Here is a 22,668-nt window from a genome sequence, read left to right on the forward strand (position 1 = left end):
TATATTTTCTTGGCAATTTAGCTTCTCTTTTCTAAACATTGTGATTCTCACTTGCTCCTTTCTTGGTTTTGTAGGTTAATGATACGGATGTTACTAATATGACTCACACAGATGCAGTTAATCTGCTCAGAGCTGCATCCAAAACAGTCAGATTACTTATTGGACGAGTTCTGGAATTACCCAGAATACCAATGTTGCCTCATTTGCTACCGGACATAACACTAACGTGCAACAAAGAGGAGTTGGGTAATGAAAAGTCAAACTTTGTACAATATGATTTTCTTGGTTAGCTTAAGAGTAAGTACTCTTATGACTGAGAAAACAAATATTTTCTATTCTTTCAAGGTTTTTCCTTATCTGGAGGTCATGACAGCCTTTATCAAGTGGTATATATTAGTGATATTAATCCAACGTCCATCGCAGCCATTGAGGGTAATCTCCAGCTATTAGATGTCATCCATTATGTGAATGGAGTCAGCACACAAGGAATGACCTTGGAGGAAATTAACAGAGCATTAGACATGTCATTTCCTTCATTGGTATTGAAAGCAACAAGGTACTCTGCAATTATTTATGAGTTTTGATTGTGCATGTGTGTGCATATCAGGTCATTGATTATACTTACATTCTCTGAAATTATATTACTGAATTAGTAATTCATAGACTACATTGGCAGGACTTAATAAATTTAAAACAGACTTCTTCATAGGCGATTTTGAGAACACTAAGGGAATAATAGAATGGTTACCACATTTATCAGTTAGGATGTTTTCACTTGCAAGTAATAGAAAATAGAACTCAACTTTTGTTTAAACAAGAGAGGGAATTTATTGGGAATTTTTCTTTTTCTTTTTTAGACAGAGTTTCACTCTTGTTGCCCAGGCTGGAGTGCAGTGGTGCAATCTTGGCTCACTGCAACCTCCACCTCCCAGGTTCAAGCGGTTCTCCTGCCTCAGCCTCCCGAGTAGCTGGGACTAGAGGTACCCGCCACCACACCTGGCTAATTTTTGTATTTTTAGTAGAGACGCGGTTTCACCATGTTGGCCAGGCTGGTCACGAACTCCTGATCTCAGGTGATCCCCCCGCCTTGGCCTCCCAAAGTGCTGGGATTATAGGCATGAGCCACCCTGCCCAGCCCCAGATTTATTGGTTTATATTGGACTTTTAAAATTCCAGAGATAAGGTGGTCATCAGGTGAAATCTGATCAGGGCTCTATCTTATTTGCTACTTTTAGTTATTTCCTCCTCCCTGTATCAGTTTTCTTTATGATAATCAAATGACTACATGATTTTCATACTTCCCATCTATATACCACAACACATCACCTAGAGCAGTCTTCAAACAGAAATCTCACCAATCACTACTATTCCAGCAAGTAGCGTTTTGCCTAAGTTAAGGTCAATCTCTAAGTTGGAAGCAAGGGATAAGAATATACAGGTGCTCCTCATACAGTGGGGTTACATTCCAGTAAACTCATGGTAAATTGAAAATATCATAAGTCAAAACTGCATTTAAAATATCTAGCCTACCAAACATCACAGCTTATTAGCCTAGGCTAGCCTACTGTAAACAGTTTTACATTACTTACATTACATTATCCTACAGTTGGATAGGATATCATCTAACACAAAGCTTAAATGTTGAATATCTCATGTAATTTATTGAATACTGTACTGGAAATGAAACACAGGATGATTGTATGGATATTCAAAGTATGGTTTCTACCAAATGCGTGTCACTTTTACAGTGTCATAAAGCTGCACCATTGTAAATTGGGGACCATCAGTATTGATTGGCTTAAGCCAGTCCTGGCTCATTCCCAGAGCTGGGATAGGATTAATCCTACTGGAACCTCATGCCTGCTACCCCTGAGGCATAGAACTACCACATCTACTCAACCTTATACAGTTTCACATTGTAAAAAAATGCTAATAGCAACTTTGCTTTCACTTACAATGGAAATAGATTGAGAAAATGTATTAGTTTCCTATTACTATTGTAAAAAATTACTGTAAGTTTAGTGGCTTAAAATAACACAAGTTTATTATATTAACGTTCTGAAGGTCTGAAATACAAAATGGGCCTTCCTGTGGTAAAATCAAGGTGTCAGCAGGGCTGCATTCCTTCTGTAGGTCCCAGGAGAAAATCTATTTTCCACCCTCTAGAGACTCCCCATACACCTTGGTTTATGGCTCACTTCCATCTTCAAAGCCAGCAACTGCAGCACCCTCTGCTTCTGCTGCCATATCTCTTTCTCTGACTCAGACTTTCCTGCCTCCCTCTTTCACTTATTCGGACCCCTGTGATTATAACGGGCCCACCCAGATAATCCAAAATAACCTCCCCATATCAAAATCTGAACCTAATCATATCTACAGTTTCTTTTGCCATATAAATAGTAATATCTTAAGAGGTTCTGAGGATTAGAACAGAATCATTAGAACATAAACATCTTGGAAGGGGATTATTCTGCCTACCACAATTTACAGGAATCCAGGCTTTCTAGATTACAGACTTAAATTATATAAAGGGAAATTCACATTTTTGCTTGTGAATTATTTCTTTTAAAGTATGGGGACTTGTTGATCAAATCATTGATTATAAACTTATTTATTCCTTCTGAATCTGTAAATTAGATTGTGTACTTTTTTTCCCCTTGAACATAGTCTTTGACTTGATTCCTTCATATATTATCTAAAAATTGGATTGGCATACAATTGTTTTCATAGGTCTACTTGAATGTTAATTAGGAAGGGAGGGAAGTCTTCAAACAACCTGGAAAGTATTTCTGTGAAAATTAATATTTTTGCTAACTTTAAGTCCAACTGAATATTTTGCCTCAAAATTAGTAGAGCACTCTTCAGCCCAGGCTTGAAGTAATTTTCTTTTGTCCTTCTGCTTTTATCTTAGCTGTAGTCACCAAAAATACAGTCATGGTAGTCACAATTACTTTCTCCTTCATTCTTCGTCTAGCTCTCTCTTCATTGTGTGTGTCTGCCCTATTTTATTAAAGCCCATAGGGTAGCAATAATGGAGGGATGTATATTTGTAGTAATTATCTGTATGTCCACTTCTAGAGACTCCTCATACTCCTTGGTTTATGACCTCCTTCCATAAAGGGAACTGTAAAGGGTTTGGAATTTTACTGTACTTGCAAGCTAATAAGCTAGCCTGTCTTTGTTACATGGTTGCTGGCAGAAGACATAAAACTCCTGAATCAGAGATAAAACACTATTACTAATGCATAGCAAGCAGCGTGAGCATGGCATCCGTGTCAGTTCCACATGTCTTCCAGGTCCCATAAAAATGACATATGTGGGCCTGTGGATTTGTACACATGCAATGGGTTGTATTATAGGAGAGGAATGCTTTAAGAAGAGCCTTGGGAACCCACCATTTTATAGCAGTCTGTAAGAAACCCTGTTTTTTGTTGAGGGAGAGAAGTTACCACATCCTTCATGGTTGCTCACTGCAGATACAACCTTAAGAAGTGGCCCAGATAATAAAAAGGTCAGGACCTTGCATTTTGGGGCTAGTCAGCAAGAACATACAAGGGTACTCAGAACTTGAAATATATTGCCTCTCCCAATACTGTACACCTTAGGCAACTCCCCTTTTCTCTCAATTATCAGCAACAATAAGATTGCATACTAATCTTCTATTTCTAAGGTGCTATCTTTTTGGCTGTTTTGTACTTTGGGTGGCACCATTCTTCTTATAGTCCTTTGAATAGAAATATTTCATCTAGATTTTCACTTTAATTTAAAAGAAAAACACGTATCAAGGGCTTTAGATATATAAAACTTAATGATCTGTGACTTCTAAGTTATCTTTGAACTATTGACTAAGTGACAGTGAACTGAGTTATTAGATAATGAATATTAGCAGTGTTTTCAATAGAAGGGGAAATAGGGTGATATGTTAAACTGAAGCCCAGAGAAAAACTACATAAAGAAGTGATTCTTAACCTTTTTTGGGTCAAGAATATCTCCCGGGCCAGGCGCGGTGGCTCACACCTGTAATCTCAGCACTTGGGGAGGCCTAGGCAGGTGGATTGCTTGAACTCAGGAGTTCGAGACCAGCCTGGGCAACATGACAAAACCCCATCTCTACAAAAAATACAAAAAAATAGCTGAGCATGGTGGCACATGCCTGTGGTCCCAGCTACTTGGGAGGCTGAGGTGGGAGCATTGCTTGAGGCCACGAGGATTGCTTGGGCCTGGGAGGTGGAGGCTACAATGTGCCAAGATAATTTGCAGTTGTCTTTTTTTACAACACAGAAATGATCTTCCAGTGGTCCCCAGTTCAAAGAGGTCTGCTGTTTCAGCTCCAAAGCCAACCAAAGGCAATGGTAAGGATATATTCATTTTACTGTACTCTACTATGGTAATGGGAATGTAAAATGGCACATCCATTTTGGAAAACAGCTTGACAATTTCTTAAAAATTTTAACTTACACCTAAAATATAATCCAGCTTTTCCACTGCCAGCTGTTCACTTGAAGAAAGTAAGCCTATATTCTACATAAAAGCTTGTACAGAAATTTTTCTAGAGGTTACTTGTAATAGCCAAAATTTGAAACAACTCAAATGTCCAAAATCTATTGAATTGATAAACCAATTGTAGTATATCCAAACAATGAAAAACCACACAGCAATAAAAAGGAATGAACTATTGATACCAGCAAAAAAAGTAATTAAAATAACCTCATAATAAATGTTCTGAGTTAAATAAGCCAGAGCAAAAAAAATAGTTCATACTGTATGATTCTATTACAGAGTTGTAGACAATGCAAATTATAGTGACAGCAGCTCGGTGGTTATGTAGGGCAAACAGGGAAGGAAGCATTTAGGGGAACAGGAGAGAGAGATTACAAATAATAAACTATTATGTTTTGTACTATGCCAATATGATTATTTTGAACCAGTGGTGTATTATTGCTATATTTTTTATTTTTCTTAGAAGTTTAATAATATTTTTCTTGCAAGGAATATTAAAACCCATTCTCGGACTCTATGTAACATCATCCACAGAATTCTAAAGATTTGTCTATAAAAATTCCATCTCAGTTTTTATCTTTCTAGGCAGAATTATTTTAGGGTCATTCCCAAATAGAGGTTCTTAAATGTACTTACCTATATTTGTTTCTTTCTTTGTTTTCTTATAAAGTTTTCCAAACTCTACTATATTTTTCTCAGTCTCTTGAAAATATAATTTAATGAATGAAGTTATGTTTAAATATGTGATGTTTTAGCTGTAAGTGAAACATAATCTCCTTTTTTAATATATTGAATTGTTGTAATGATAGCTAAGGATTAAAATTAACATTGGACTTAAAAATATATTAAAAGTTCTTTTCTGTTTTATCCATAATTTATTTTCCTGTATTGAATTGATAGGCTTTTTGAAATCAGACTTTAAAAAGCTTACTACCTTCTTTTAAATAGTAAACTGAACATAGTTAAGCACCTGTGATGGCTCACCCGTTCAAAGGGAGAAATTATAATCAGTGTCTCACACGAACCATTCAGCCCAAACTAGCTTTTATGTGAACTATTTTCTTTTAAGAAATTAGCTTTTTCCTCACGCCTGTAATCCCAGCACTTTGCAAGGCTGAGGCGGGCGGATCACAAGGTCAGGAGATTGAGACCATCCTGGCCAACATGGTGAAATCCCGTCTCTGCTAAAAATACAAAAATTAGCTGGGCATGGTGGTGCATGCCTGTAATCCCAGATACTTGGGAGGCTGAGGCAGCAGAATCACTTGAACCAGGGAGTCGGAGGTTGCAGTGAGCTGAGATCGCGCCTGGCAACAGAGCGTGACTCTGTCTGGAAAAAAAAAAAAGAAAAGAAAAGAAATTAGCTTTTTCCTTGGGATAAACCCCCAAAATATTAAAGCTTTGGAATCAAATAATATTCCATTTATTTGGTTTTTAATCATTTTGTAATATGAATTATTTTAGTATACTAATAAAAATAACAACATCCCAGAAATGCGAGTTTTCTTTAATTATTTTGATATCCCTCTTGTGGTTTGGATTGACTCATCCCCTTACTTCCTATATTGTCCTTTCAGGTTCCTACAGTGTGGGATCTTGCAGCCAGCCTGCCCTCACTCCTAATGATTCATTCTCCACGGTAAGAAAAAGTCCACCCTCTTTCATGTCATACCTCCTTATCTAAGTAACAGCATGTTTGTGTTTTGAACCAAATTGATTTCATATTTAAATATTTGTCTTCTTTAGATATTCATATTAATAGTAAGGCTATATTTTACTGAACTGATAGGCCTTGCTAAGTATCATACAACATAGAGCCTCACATAGGTAACCGTACGTCATTTGGCACACACTCAGCTTTTAAATACACTAACCAGTTAAATAGATAACTTTAGTGCGGAGATTTTTCTTACTAATATGTAAAATTCTTTTGATTGTCTCTTAGACCACGGAAAGAGAAGAATAATGTAATTAAGAGTGGAATTGTTCCTTTGGGCTAGTTTTGGCAAGCAGTAACCTTCAAGTTCAAATCTGTGCAACCAGTGAGGAAAAAACAGAAGTAGCAAATAAATAAATAAATAAATAATAGGTTTACTTGCTTTTGAAAGACTTAGAAAATGCTTTACCAAATGATTAAATGAGACAGCCTTAACCATTTAAGATTAGCACAGAGAAATCTAGGGGTGACTTAACAAAACTAATACATAGTTAAATTCCATTTCATGCTCTCTTTAAGTCTACTTATATGCCCATTTATGTGGCTAACATCCCCTTTTTGTGATTTTCCTCCTGGTATGTAATTACATTTCTACAATGATCACAGCTGGATCTTCATTTCATGGAATTGTTTTATTCCACATGCATCCCATACAATATGTTCTGAACTTCAATATGGAATGGCTTGCCATGTAAAATGCAGCACTGAGAGATTGCTCTTTTATTAATCTGAAAGTCTTATTATGTCAACATGAGCTGGCTTTAGTGTGGAAGGAGAAAAATAATTTCATGACCAGAATTCCAAAATTCTACACCTTTCATTTCATTATGTTGTCTCACACTTGTGACTTGGTCTAGCAAGCCATGAAAAGATAATTACAGCAGAACATTTTAAGGCAGTAATGACTGAGACACAAAAACAAAATATTTTTGTTATTTGTATGTGTTGAAATTGAGCTACAGCAACACTCACTATTCACTCACTATGAAGACATTATTCAGAATGTCTTCAATTTCACATAGCAAAGCAACTGAATTTTCATGTATTTCTAGTAGTATTCACACTGTATAGTGCTCTTCTTTTTAAATAATCAGCATGTTATTGAAAGAAAGAAGAGTAGAGTTTTTGTTAAATTAACATAAAACCCTAGATTAACATAAAACCCTTTTGCTGTTCATGGCTGCCAGCATGTTTTTGTTAAAATCTTCCAGGAAGTCTCCCAGACAATACTCTGTCGTTGAATGCTAATATCTATACTATTAATTTCTCATTGAGAATGGAGTTTCATAATCCAGTGAAGCTTTTTGATATTACCATTATTTATTTTTAAAAATTCTATTGCATCTACCATGTATACTTTTTATCTTAATAGAATGGGTGAAACCTTTAGAATAAAGCGCAACCTTTTATTTGTATAAAATTATTTTAATTTATTCCAAGCATTTATTTTTGCATTTTTTTCAAGTCATTTTTCTTTTGATAGGGTATGCTCCATGAAGTGCTTCACAATTGAACATTGCATTCAAAATTTACATTCTATTCAATAATTATTCTATTGTTATGAATTCATTGTCTTAAATTTATATGAGACTTAGACTAGATTTGAAAATATTTATACCTAATGGATTATCAGGCCACTAAATTGGAGACTATATCCATGTAATAGACCGTTGAACATTGCATTCAAAATTTACATTCTATTCAATAATTATTTTATTGTTATGAATTCATTGTTTTTCTTAAATTTATTTGAGACTTAGACTAGATTTGAAAATCTTTATACCTAATAGATTATCAGGTCACTAAATTGGAGACTATATCCATGTAATAGACTCAGAAGTACTTGAAAAGTTGGTATTTTCTCTTTCCCTCAACCTCTAAGCTTTAATAGTCCTATTAAACTTTTTTTAAATTGTATGAAAAACAAGTCTTACAAAATTGCTTCAAAAAAGAGATGTCTTCAGTCGGATATTTTAAGATGTACTACATAATAGAGTTCTCTTTTAGCAACTCAAAGTTTATATTAGCAAGGACTGTGAAAATTCCTGGAATAAAAATTTTGAGTTAATGTTGTTTCACCTAGTGTTTCCAGATATATTTAATGATGGGAAGCCCCATGCCCTATGCACATTTCATTGCACTGATATTTCCTTCAAACACTGATCTAAGGTGGAGAGACATAAGATGGATCTTGTACTAAGAAAGAAGAGGAGAGAGACAATGTGCAGTCCCCCAATCCTGGAAGTTAGTAAAATACTATCTGATGATTTGCTTTGGTTTTATGCTTTAGGTTGATGGGGAAGAAATAAATGAAATCTCGTACCCCAAAGGAAAATGTTCTACTTATCAGATAAAGGGATCACCAAACTTGGCTCTGTCCAAAGGTAGTTTTCCAAATCAGTCATCTAATTACTCTAAATGCCCTAATAACTCAGGTAATTAAAAAAAATAGGTATCCTCTTTTCTTTGCTTTATATATTACTGTAGCTTTAAAGGGAAAGATTATTGCTCAAATAAAGAAAAGAACAATATACAAATGTCCCAGTATTCATTCTCGTCTCTGAGACTAATTTTTTTTAAGTGATTGAAAAGATAGCTGCTGTGTTCTACAGTGTTTCTTATATTTTGTGAAGTAGCAATTCACAGGCTACCTAATAGTTTAGAAAAAATGTCTTCAGGATGTTTTGTCTGATCTATTATATCCTTAATCTTTGTAACATAACTTTGTTTCTTTCATGAATTAATATATTGAGAGTCATTTAAGAAAATAAACATTAAATTATTAATGCCTTGTGAAAAGCCATATCACCAACATTGATTTTGGTTTATTCTTTGTAATTTACATTTGTGTGGTCTTTCGTCATAGCAGCCAGGGTAGTTCTAGAACTAAAAATGACTGGATCACATTAGTGTAAACTACTTTTCCAGTCATTGCTACTTTTAAAATTGGTTGCTTAAAATTTGAAAGCACCTAGCAAATTCTATTTAACGCCTTGTCCCTTTCTCGTGTCAATATTTTTAACGTAAAACCCCATGTAAATTATTATTTTTCAAGAATCCTGTATACAAGAAGATGACATTTATGATGATCCCCAAGAAGCTGAAGTTATCCAGTCTCTGCTGGATGTTGTGGATGAGGAAGCCCAGAATCTTTTAAACCAAAATAATGCAGCAGGAAACTCCTGTGTTCCAGGTACATGAACCAGATGAATAAATTGGTATACTATGGAGTACAAGAACATCTCTAGGGAGCATTTTTTGAGTAAATATGTAATGCATTAGTTCTTCCTCTATTCCTCATTAGTGTGTAATATTTCAGAAACAAAATAGAATTTGTTATCTCCTTTTTTTTTATTTTCCATATTTATAAGTGGGTTACCTTATTAGTGAGATCTCCAAATGTATCATTTATATCATGAATTTTACTTCTAGAAGTTAGTCCAAACATTTTCCTCCAGCCATTCTCATTTTAATTTTAGTAGATAATTGTAACCAGAAATTTTATACTGATATATACTTGATCATTTCTTCCTAACTTTTCTAGTTAAAACATTGAAACTATTTAAGGATATTGGTTTATACACTGCCTTCTTTTGCAGGCAAATGAAAACTTTTCTACCTCCTCAATAGTTTTATTAATTCATCTTGGCCTTTATATTCCTCTCTCAGGTACATTAAAGATGAATGGGAGGTTATCAGCAGAGAGAACAGAAGATACAGACTGCGATGGTTCACCTTTACCTGAGTATCTTACTGAGGTAACAGTAATACCTAAACAACCTAGGATATGTCAACTTGTTAGAATTATGGGTTTTAACCCAGAAGGTGAAATAATCAGAGATTATTTCCTGTTTTACTCAAAAATTAAATTTAGGAGGAAAACAGAGATTAATTTCATGTGTTACATTAAAGTGTCATCCTATCCTAGTGAAAGAATCATTACACAAATTTTCTCAAATTAAAAAAAATAGAAAAAAAAACAATTGGTTTTCAAAAATGTAATGCTAAACTTTCTAAATTATTCTTTAAAACCTTAAAACTTAGGATCTTCGTAGCAGCATAATTTATAATCCTTTGGGTATATACCCAGTAATGGGATGGCTGGGTCATATGGTACATCTAGTTCTAGATCCTTGAGGAATCGCCATACTGTTTTCCATAATGGTTGAACTAGTTTACAATCCCACCAACAGTGTAAAAGTGTTCCTATTTCTCCACATCCTCTCCAGCACCTGTTGTTTCCTGACTTTTTAATGATCGCCATTCTAACTGGTGTGAGATGGTATCTCATTGTGGTTTTGATTTGCATTTCTCTGATGGCCAGTGATGATGAGCATTTTTTCATGTGTCTGTTGGCTGTATAAATGCTACAAAGACACATGCACACGTATGTTTATTACAGCACTATTCACAATAGCAAAGACTTGGAATCAACCCAAATGTCCATCAGTGACAGATTGGATTAAGAAAATGTGGCACATATACACCATGGAATACTATGCAGCCATCAAAAAGGATGAGTTTGTGTCCTTTGTAGGAACATGGATGCAGCTGGAAACCATCATTCTTAGCAAACTATCACAAGAACAGAAAACCAAACACCGCATGTTCTCACTCATAGGTGGGAACTGAACAATGAGATCACTTGGACTCAGGAAGGGGAACATCACACACCGGGGCCTATCATGGGGAGGGGGGCGGGGGGAGGGATTGCATTGGGAGTTATACCTGATGTAAATGACGAGTTGATGGGTGCAGCACACCAACATGGCATAAGTATACATATGTAACAAACCTGCACGTTATGCACATGTACCCTACAACTTAAAGTATAATAATAATAAATAAATTTAAAAAAAAAAAAAAAAAAACTTAGGATCTTCTAGGACATTAGACTAAGGAAAAGCATGAAATAGTGGATAAATTATATTTAAGGTTCTTCAAACTCAGCATCACCCTATGTGTACAAATCTGACCTTGCTTAATATTCTGGGATAATTCTTCTCATTATCCTTCTTAATCTTCCTACTTTATATATTCAAAATTAAAACTGTGCTGGTTTGAATGTTCTTACGCTAGTTATCATGGATGCTTGTACTTACACACAATCTCATACATACATAACTGTTCATTAAATATTTACAAATAGTGTGTGTATATATATATATATATATATATACACAGAAGCTTATGACTGATAAGTGTATATTTCTCAAGCTACAAAAATAATCATACAAATATTAGATATCTCAAAATGTGACAGTCGGTAGTGGTTTTTCTTAAGATGAACTTTCATATAATCAGAATATTAATAATTACAGTAAAAATAGGCTCTTTAGAAAAGGTTTTCTGAACATTTTAAGTCATGACTTTATCACATTTTTATTAATATTTAATAGTAACATTAAAATGCCCCTTAAAATGTATGTTGCAATGTCTTTTAACTAAGAAAGTAAAAATCTGTAATTGCCATTTCAGAAATGTGATGTAGGCTGAGCGCATTGGCTCATGGCGGTAATCCCAGCACTTTTGAAAGGCCGAGGAGGGCAGATCACTTGAGGTCAAGAGTTCAAGACCAGCCTGGCCAACATGGTGAAACCCTGTCTCTGCCAAAAATATAAAAAATTAGTCAGATTTGGTGGTGCACGGCTGTAATCCCAGCCCTTCAGGAGTCTGAGGCAGGAGAACCACTTGAACCTGGGAGGCAAAGGTTGCAGTGAGCGGAGATCATGACACTGCACTCCAGCCTGTGCAATAGATCGAGACTCAGTCCCCCCAAAAAATAAAAGTCATGTCACATGCTTTTTCTTTTAAAAGAGTAAAGAAAGCTTGTTAACATAATATAGATTCTCATTTATACTGAGCTATGACTGTTTTATGGCAGAAAACTTCTTTCAAGTTATCTTTTTTTATTATTTTCATTATGAAAATATATTACATCCTTATTGTAAAAAAGTTTCCAACAGAATCTTCAAAAATGTAAGTCCCAGCCAGGTATGGTGGCTCACGCCTGTAATCTCAACACTCTGGGAGGCCGAGGTGGGCTGATCACCTGAGGTTGGGAGTTCAAGACCAGCCTGACCAACATGGAGAAACCCCATCTCTACTAAAAATACAAAATTAGCTGGGCAAGGTGTTGCATGCCTGTAATCCCAGCTACTTGGGAGGCTGAGGCAGGAGAATCGCTTTAACCTGGGAGGCGGAGGTTGCAGTGAGCCAAAATCACGCCACTGCACTCCATCCTGGGCAACAAGAGTGAGAGTCTGTCTCAAAAAAAAAAAAAAGTAGGTCCCTTTTTAAAAACATATTTATCTTATTCATCTGAGGTAGCTATTGTTAAAAATTTTGATTTCTACCTTTCCACTGTGCATATCAAAACATAAATATTTATATACATACATAATTTTTTAATATACATTTTATCACATGGTTCTGAATTTGGTTTTCACTTAAGAATTGATCATTACCCTCTTTCCATGTGAGATGTATAAATTTGCCTCACACATTTTAATGACTTCCTATTATTTTATTGTAAGTTTATACCATAATTTATTAAATTGGCCATCTGTTGATGAATTTTAGATTTTCTTTTTGTCAGTAAGAGGACACAAATTATTAGGAACTATATAATTGTCTTGCCACTGAAGTACAGATAGATCCTGCAAATACATGCATTGAGAATACATTTTGGGCTAGATATATTAAGTTAGTACTTCCTGAATAAATGAGACTTCTGCTTTAGAATATATTTTAAATAATGGTAAACAAAGCAAAGAAAGTGAGGGAACAAATTTAGGAAAGGAGTAACAGGGATCTTAGATTAAAACATTTAAAATTTTTATTTGTATCTAATTCTAGGAACATGTTTAAATCACTATGACAATTATATTCATAAGCAGACAAATTTAAAATTTGCAAATATGACTAATCTCCCCTAGCTGAAAGAAGACCGAGCTAGCATTCTGGAAAAGTTTTCTGTTTCATCTTATATTTCTAGAATATTACCTATATTTTAGAACTGGCTAGTTTTAAGAATTACTTAGAACTTCTGATAATAGTCTTTTATAAGTGCTTGAAATCACCCTAAACAAATTGTGTATTATTTACTGAATTGGTTCTAACAGTATATTCTGTGACTTTGAAAGTTTTATCATGTACCAAAAGTTAAGATGCTAACCATTGGTATTAAAAAGTATAGGAATATAGAAATATCTTCTTATAGAAGAAAGATTATACATGATACCTATTTATACATTCATTGTGTTTCTCATTCAGTATTGTAATTGTACTCTTTAGTACCTCTTAGTGAAGTACTTTAGGTCAATGCCTATGTCTTATTTAAGAATGAAAGAATGAATGCTAATCATATACATTACTATAAATTATTGTCTACAGTTTCAAAACCATTTAGCTATTGAACTTATTTGACTAATTTTGCTGGAGATGATGGGGTAAGAAGAGGTGTTAGGGTTTCTGTCCTAAATTTGCTTGTCCACTCTGGTAGTCAACTTGAGAGAAGTACACATGTAAATAAGTAAATGTAATTTTTAAAAAGCTGTAGAAACATATTCTATTAAATGTTTATATGGAGTTCAGCGAGAGCTACAAAGAAGGGGGAAAATGGTCGGGGCTACACAGGAGTAGGTGGATAAAGTTATTAAAGCTTTCTAGAGAATTAGCATCTTAAAGATGTTTGATAGTTAAGATAAGCTAGGAAAGAGCATTCCATACATACTGTGGAGCTGCTTTAGCAGAGGAATGAAGGTATAGATGAGCCTGGAACATTCAGGACACTAAGTCATTGCAAGTAGGGTATCACAGGGTGTCTTGAAAGCTAAGCCTAAAAAGATAGGCAAGGTGTTAGTTCATGAAGTGACTTACATGCCATGCCAAGGAATTTGATCTTTCCACATCTCTTGCCACTGAAATGAATCAATATGCTTTCTAATTCTGGTTATTTTTTAATGGTTTTAATTTCTTCAAACATATTCTTCTTATGTAGTGTTTTTAATTTCTTAAGCAAAAACAAGGCAAAAACTTTTAGTGACTCTCTGGCACCTGAGGATAATTCTGCTTGACTGTTGGATCTCAGAAGGACTGGCTTTATGGGCATTCAGCCAGTGCAATCACTCAGAACCCTGTGCTTATAAGAGCCTCCTACTTCGAATATGCTATAGTGCTGTACCATCACCAACTTGAAGTTCTTAATAAGTTTTTAACAAGAGATCTCTTATTTGCATATGGCTCCTGGCACTGCAAATTATGTAGTTCATCCTAGATCCAGGAGATAGTTCCTCTTCTCTCAAGTTACTGGATCTGGATTCCTTGAGCACTAGGATTGTAAAATAACCTTCAAATGGGCTGACCACTCTTTTAAAAAATCTTAAATATATTCGGTGAGGCAGTACCACAGCTGCCTCCTCTTCCAAAGGTCCTTCAGTCCATACTGACAAGAAACTGAAGGCCAATCTTCTTAACCAACCCTCCCCCATACACAAGTGAACTTTACAAAAATAGTGGTAATTGGTTAATACAGGTATCACTGTAGCTTATTTCTAATTGAGTTTTACCTCACCATTTTCATTTAATAATAGTATTATTAAAATTTTCATATTTATAACAGCATTTGACTCTTATAAAAGGCTTTGTACTTTCTAAAATCATTATACACATGCTATATTCTTAGACCAGGATTGTAATGGGAAATAAGAAATGCAAATGACTTTAGTTGGAAAAAAATTTAATCCAGACTAAAATGAGCAGCTTCTTAAAACAGATGAGGTCTAGGAAATTTCCTTTTAGTTGACAGTGGATTAAAACCTTTTTCCTTCTACTGTAGAAGTTCTACATTTACATCAACTAAATTGAAATTATGATCAGGGTAATTTAATTATGGTACTTTTTAACTCTACAAAGTCTGTAACTGAAAGGTCATATTACAGGTGTCATTTTTATTAAGTGGATGTAATAAACTAGGTCTCAGACATAAGCGTGTGTGGGCACACAGTGGTGAACAGACCGACATGATTCCTGCCTTGGTAAGAGCTTACTAATGGAGAGGAAAGGAGGAAAAAATCAAACACACAAATAAATATGTAATTACAAGTTGCGTTAAGGTCTGTGAAGTTTGTTTGTTGTTTTTAAGTGCCAACACACAAAAAAAAGAATAACCAAGGAAACCTGCTTTAGATTGGGTGGATAGAAAACATCTTCAGGAGGAGAAGACACCATCAGAAGGGCTTTGTAGTAAGAAGGGATGAGTGATTTTGAAGAACTAAAAGACCCATGAATTTGAAGCCTAGTGGGTAAAGGGGAGATTATAAAAGTAGACAGGGGCCAGATAATTCAGGGTCTTCAAGGGAATTTCCTATTTGTTAAGAAAATTTGTCCTGATAAAGGTTCAATCGTATAATTTACTAACCATTTAAGAATAAAATTTGGGGGTGGTTGCTTCCAAAATGGCCGAATAGGAACAGCTCCGGTCTGCAGCTCCTAGCAAGATCAATGTAGAAGATGGGTGATTTCTGTGTTTCCAACTGAGGTATCTGATTCATCTCAATGGGACTCATTGGACAGTGGGTGCAGCCTATGGAGGGTGAGCTGAAGCAGGGTGGGGCATCACCTCACCCAGGAAGCACAAGCGGTCAGGGGATTTCCCTTTCCTAGCCAAGGAAAGCTGTGACAGACTGTACCTGGAGAAACAGTACACCCCTGACCATATACTGCGCGTTTCCCACAGACCCAGCAACCAGCAGACCAGAAGATACCCTCCAATGTCTGGCTCAGCAGGTCCCATGCCCACGGAGCCTTGCTCACTGCTAGTGCAGCCGTCTGAGATCAACCTGCAACACTGCAGCTTGACCAGTGGGGGGCATCCACCATTGCTGAGGCTTGAGTAGCTCACAGTGTAAACAAAGCTGCTAGCCCACCGCAGCTCAGCAAGGCCTACTGCCTCTCTGGATTCCGCCTCTGGGGGCAGGGCAGAGCAGAACAAAAGGCAGCAGACAGCTTCTCCAGACTTAAAAGTCCCTGTTTGACAGCTCTGAAGAGAGCAGTGGTTCCCTCAGCACACCATTCAAACTCTGAGAACAGATAGACTGCCTCCCCAAGTGGGTCCCTGATCCCCATGTAGCCTGACTGTGATACACCTCTCAGTAGGGGTCAACAGACACCTCAAACAGGCGGGTGCCCCTCTGGGACGAAGCTTCCAGAGGAAAGATCAGGCAGCAATATTTGCTATTCTACAGCCTCTGCTGGTGATACTCAGGCAAACAGGGTCTGGAGTGGACCTCCAGCAAACTCCAACAGACCTGCAGCTGAGGGGCCTGACTGAAGGAAAACTAGCAAACAGAAAGGAATAGCATCAACATCAACAAAAGGGTCATCCACTCCAAAACCCTATCTGTAGGTCACCAACATCTAAGAACAAAGGTAAAGAAAACCCCAAAGATGGGGAGAAACCAGAGCAGAAAAGCGGAAAATTCCAAAAACCAGAGCGCCTCTTCTCCTTCAAAGGATCGCAGCCCCTCGCCAGCAAGGGAACAAAACTGAACAGAGAATTAGTTTGACGAGTTGACAGAAACAGGCTTCAGAAGTTCAGTAATAACAAACTACTCCAAACTAAAGGAGCATGTTCTAACCCATCACATGAAAGCTAAAAACCTTGAAAAAAAGTTAGACAAATGGCTAACTAGAATAAACAGTGTAGATAAGACCTTAAATGACCTGATGGAGCTGAAAACCATGGCACGAGAACTTCATGATGCATGCATGAGCTTCAGTAGCCGATTCAATCAAGTAAAATAAAGGATATCAGTGATTGAAGATCAAATTAATGAAATAAAGCAAGAAGATTAGAGAAAAAAGAGTGAAAAGAAACAAACAAACACTCATAGAAATATAGGACTATGTGAAAAGACCAAATCTATATTTGATTGGTGTACTGGAAAGGACAGGGAGAATGGAACCAAGTTGGAAAACACTCTTCAGGATATTACTCAGGAGAACTTCCCCAACCTAGCAAGGCAGGCTGACATTCAAATTCAGGAAATACAGAAACACCACAAAGATACTCCTAGAGAAGAACAACCCCAAGACACGTAATTATCAGATTCACCAAGGTTGAAACGAAGGAAAAAATGTTAAGGCAGCCAGAGAGAAAGTTCAGGTTACCCACAAAGGGAGGCCCATCAGAATAACAATGGATCTCTCAACAGAAAGCCTACAAGCCAGAAGAGAGTGGGGGCCAATATTCAACATTCTTAAAGAAAATAATTTTCAACCCAGAATTTCATATCCAGCCAAACTAAGCTTCATAAGTTAAGGAGAAATAAAATTCTTTACAGATAAGCAAATGCTGAGAGATTTTGTCACCACCAGGCCTGCCTTACAAGAGCTCCTGAAGGAAGCACTAAACATGAAAAGGAACAACTAGTACCAGCCACTGCAAAAACACCCCAAATGGTAAAGACTATCGACGCTATGAGGAAACTGCATCAATTAACAGGCAAAATAACCAGATAACATCATAATGACAGGATCACATTCACACATAACAATATTAACCTTAAATGTAAATGGACTAAATGCCCCAATTAAAGACACAGATTGGCAAATAGGATAAAGAGTCAAGACCTATCGGTGTGCTGTATTCAGGAGACCCATCTCACATGCAGTGATGTGCATAACCTCAAAATAAAGGGATGGAGGAAGATCTAGCAAGCAAATGGAAACAAAAAAAAAAGCAGGGGTTGCAATCCTAGTCTCCGATAAAACAGACTTTAAACCAACAAAGATCAAAAAAGATGAAGAAATCCATTACATAATGGTAAAAGGATCAATTCAACAAGAAGAGCTAAATATCCTAAATATATATGCACCCAATACAGGAGCACCCAGATTCATAAAGCAAGTCTTTAGAGACCTACAAAGAGACTTATACTCCTATACAATAATAATGGGAGACTTTAACACCCCGCTGTCAATATTAGACAGATCAGCGAGACAGAAGGTTAATAAGGATATCCAGGACTTGAACTCAGCTCTGTACCAAGTGGACGTAATAGATATTTAGAGAACTCTCCACTCCAAATCAACAGAATATACATTCTTCTCAGTACCACATCACACTTACTCTAAAATTGAACACATAATTGGAAGTAAAACACTACTCAGCAAATGTAAAAGAACAGAAATTGTAACAAACTGTCTCTCAGACCACAGTGCAATCATATTAGAATTTAGGATTAATAAACTCATTCAAAACCAAACAACTACCTGAAAACTGAACAACCTGCTCCTGAATGACTACTGGGTACATAACAAAACGAAGGCAGAAATAAAGATGTTCTTTGAAACCAATGAGAACAAAGACACAATGTACCTGAATCTCTGGGGCACATATAAAGCAGTGTGTAGAGGGAAATTTATAGCACTAAATGCCCACAAGAGAAAGCAGAAAAGATCTAAAATCAACACCCTAACATCACAATTAAAAGAACTAGAGAAGCAAGAGCAAACACATTCAAAAGCTAGCAGAAGGCAAGAAATACCTAAGATCGGAGCAGAACTGAAGGAGACAGAGACACAAAAAACCCTTCGAAAAATCAATGAATCCAAGAGCTACTTTTCTGAAAAGATCAACAAAATACACCACTAGCAAGACTAATAAGGAGAAAAGAGAGAAGAATCAAATAGATGCAATAAAAAATGATAAAGGGGATATCACCACCGATCCCACAGAAATACAAACTGCCATCAGAGAATGCTATAAACACCTCTATGCAAATAAACTACAAAATCTAGAAGAAATGGATAAATTCCTGGACACATACACCCTCCCAAGACTAAACCAAGAAGAAATTGAATCTCTGAATAGACCAATAACAGGCTCTGAAATTGAGGCAAAAATTAATAGCCTACCAACCACAGTCAAATTCTACCAGAGGTACAAAAGAGAGCTGGTACCATTCCTTCTGAAACTAATCCAATCAATAAAAAAAAGAGGGAATCCTCCCTAACTCATTTTATGAGGCTAGCATCATCCTCATACCAAAGCCTGGCAGAGACACAACAAAGAGAATTTTAGGCTAATATCCCTGGTGAACAGTGATGCAAAAATCCTCAATAAAATACTGGCAAACCGAATCCAGCAGCACATCAAAAAGCTTATCCATCACAATCAACTCAGCTTCATCCCTAGGATGCAAATCAGTAAACATAATCCATTGCATAAACAGAACCATCGACAAAAACCACATAATTATCTCAATAGATGCAGAAAAGGCCTTTGACAAAATTCAACAGCCCTTCATACTAAAAACTCTCAATAAACTAGGTGTTGATGGAATGTATCTCAAAATAATAACAGCTATTTATGACATATTCACAGCCAATATCATACTGAATGGGCAAAAACTGGAAGCATTCCCTTTGAAAACCAGCACAAGATAAGGATGCCCTCTCTCACCACTCCTATTCAATACAGTATTGGAAGTTCTGGCTAGGGAAATCAGGTGAGAGAAAGAAATAAAGGATGTTCAGTTACAAAAAGAGGAAGTCAGATTGTCTCTGTTTGCAGATGACATGATTGTATATTTAGAAAACCCCATTGTCTCAGCCCAAAATCTCCTTAAACAGATAAGCAACTTCAGTAAACTATCAGGATACAAAATCAATGTGCAAAAATCACAAGCATTCCTGTACACCAATAGTAGACAGAGAGCCAAATCATGCATGAACTCCCATTCACAATTACTACAAAGAGAATAAAATACCTAGGAATCCAACTTACAATGGATGTGAAGGACCTCTTCAAGCAGAACTACAAACCACTGCTCAATGAAATAAAAGAGGACACAAACAAATGGAAGAACATTCCATGCTTATGGATAGGAAGAATCAATATTGTGAAAATGGCTATACTGCCCAAGGTAATATATTGATTCAATGCTATCCCCATCAAGCTACCACTGACTTTCTTCACAGAATTAGAAAAAACTAAAGTTCATATGGAACCCAAAAAGAGCCCACATAGCGAAGACAATCCTAAGCAAAAAGAACAAAACTGGAGGCATCACACTACCTGACTTCAAACTACACTACAAAGCTACAGTAACCAAAACAGCATGGTACTGGTACCAAAACAGATATATAGACCAATGGAACAGAACTGAGGCCTTAGAAATAATACCACACATCTACAACCATCTGATGTTTGACAAACCTGACAAAAACAATCAATGGGGAAAGGATTCCCTATTTAATAAACGGAGCTGGGAAAACTGGATAGCCATATGTAGAAAAACTGAAACTGGATTCCTTCCTTACACCATATACAAAAATTAACTCAAGATGGATTACAGACTTAAATGTAAGACCTAACCCCATAAAAACCCTAGAAGAAAACCTAGGCAATACCATTCAGGACATAGGCATGGGCAAAGACTTCATGACTAAAACAACAAAAGCCATGGCAACAAAAGCCAAAACAGACAAATGGGATCTAATTAAACTAAAGAGCTTCTGCACAGCAAAAGAAACTATCATTAGAGTGAACAGGTTTTGCAATCTACCCATCTGACAAAGGACTAGTATCCAGAATCTACAAACAACTTAAATAAATTTACAAGGAAAAAAAGAATCCCATCAAAAAGTGGGCAAAGGATATGAACAGACACTTCTCAAAAGAAGACATTTATGCAGCCAAGAGACATGTGAAAAAATTCTCATTGTCACTAGTCATCAGAGAAATGCAAATCAAAACCACAATGAGATACCATCTCATGCCAGTTAGAATGGCGATCATTCATGTCACCTGCAAATAGATTTAGTTTTACTTCTTCCTTTCCAGTCCAGATGCCTTTTATTTCTTTTTCTTGATTGCTATGACTAGGACCTGCCATACAGTCTTAAATAGAAGTGATGAGAGAAACATCCTTGTCTTGTTCCTGATTTTAGGAGAAAAATGCCTTTAGTTACATTAAATATGTTGGGTGTGGGTTTTTTTAAGATAGCCTTTATCAGATCGAGTAAGTGCCCTTCTTTTTTTAATTTGAGACAGAGTCTGGCTCTATCACCCAGGTTGGTGTGCAGTGACATGATCTCGTCTCACTGCACCTCTGCCCCATGAATTCAAATTATTTTCCTGCCTCAGCCTCCTGAATAGCTGGGATTACAGGTGCACACCACCACACCTGGCTAATTTTTTAAATTTTTTAGTAGAGAAAGTATTTCACCATGTTGGCCAAGCTGGTCTCAAACTCCTGACCTCAGGTGATCTGCCCACCCTGGCCTCCCAAAGTACTGGGATAACAGGCATGAGCCACCACACTCAGCCTGAAGTTCCCTTCTGTTCCTAGTTTATTGAATGTTTTCTTATCATGAAAGGTATTAAATTTTGTCAAATGCTTTTCCTGCATTAATTGAGATTACCATGGTTTTTCATCCTTTATCCCATTGATATGATGTATTATATTAATTTATTTTCATATATTAAGCCAACTTTGCATTCCTGGAATAAATCCCACTTGGTTATAGTGTCTTATTCTTTTTGTATGTTGCTTGATTTGTGTTGCTAGTACTTTGTTGAGGAGTTTCCCATATATATTCCATCTTTATTTCAATAAAGAAATTAGTCTGTAAAAAAAAAAAAAAGAATGGCTATCATTAAAAAGTCAGGGAACAGCAGAAGCTGGAGAGGATGTGGAGAAATAGGAACACTTTTACACTGTTGATGGGAGTGTAAAGTAGTTCAATGTTTGTGGAAGACAGTGTGGTGATTCCTCAAGGATCTAGAACTAGAAATACTCTTTGACCCAGCGATCCCATTACCGGGTATATACCCAAAGAATTATAAATCATGCTACCATAAAGACACATGCACACGTATGTTTTTTGCATCACTGTTCACAGTAGCAAAGACTTGGAACCAACCCAAATGTCCATCAGTGATAGACTGAATAAAGAAAAGGTGGCACATATACACCATGGAATACTATGCAGCCTTAAAACAGGATGAGTTCATGTCCTTTGCAGGGACATGGATGAAGCTAGGAACCATCATTCTAAGCAAACTATCACAAGGACAGAAAACCAACCACCACATGTTCTCACTCATAGGTGGGAGCTGAACAATGAGAACACATGGACACAGGGCGGGGAACGTCACACACCAGGGCCTGTCACGGGTGTGGGGGATTGGGGGAGGGATAGCATTAGGAGAAATACCTAATGTAAATGATGAGTTGATGGGTACAGCACACCAACAAGGCACATGTATACCTATGTAACAAACCTGCATGGTATGCACATGTACCCCAGAACTCGAAGTATAACCAAAAAAGGATACAATTTGGCATCTCTTTCTAATTGTAGCAAACTGCTCCTGCTGCAGTATTTGAATCTTTGAAACATACCATACTCAGTTAAAGTATGAGTTGATTAATCTTTAA

The 22,668-nt window shown here is 36.4% G+C and overlaps 1 protein-coding gene across 18 annotated transcripts in view; it reads left to right on the forward strand.

Annotated features, from left to right (window-relative positions):
- The window catches only part of PTPN13 (protein tyrosine phosphatase non-receptor type 13), a 229,972-nt gene that overhangs the window by 185,478 nt on the left and 21,826 nt on the right, over positions 1–22,668 (forward strand). For 12 of the 18 annotated variants that reach the window (XM_045393346.2, XM_065545225.1, XM_065545226.1 and 9 more), the window contains 7 exons: positions 75–246; positions 346–556; positions 4,282–4,352; positions 6,078–6,139; positions 8,508–8,652; positions 9,273–9,410; positions 9,887–9,975. In XM_045393346.2, the coding sequence (XP_045249281.2) occupies positions 75–246; positions 346–556; positions 4,282–4,352; positions 6,078–6,139; positions 8,508–8,652; positions 9,273–9,410; positions 9,887–9,975 (888 nt within the window). Of the gene's footprint in view, positions 1–74; positions 247–345; positions 557–4,281; positions 4,353–6,077; positions 6,140–8,386; positions 8,462–8,507; positions 8,653–9,272; positions 9,411–9,886; positions 9,976–22,668 lie in introns of all 18 variants that reach the window. The other 6 variants (XM_005555352.4, XM_005555353.4, XM_074040087.1 and 3 more) reach the window with 2 other exon arrangements.

The sequence above is a fragment of the Macaca fascicularis genome, chromosome 5 (assembly GCF_037993035.2).
Source record: "Macaca fascicularis isolate 582-1 chromosome 5, T2T-MFA8v1.1".
NCBI lineage: Eukaryota > Metazoa > Chordata > Mammalia > Primates > Cercopithecidae > Macaca > Macaca fascicularis.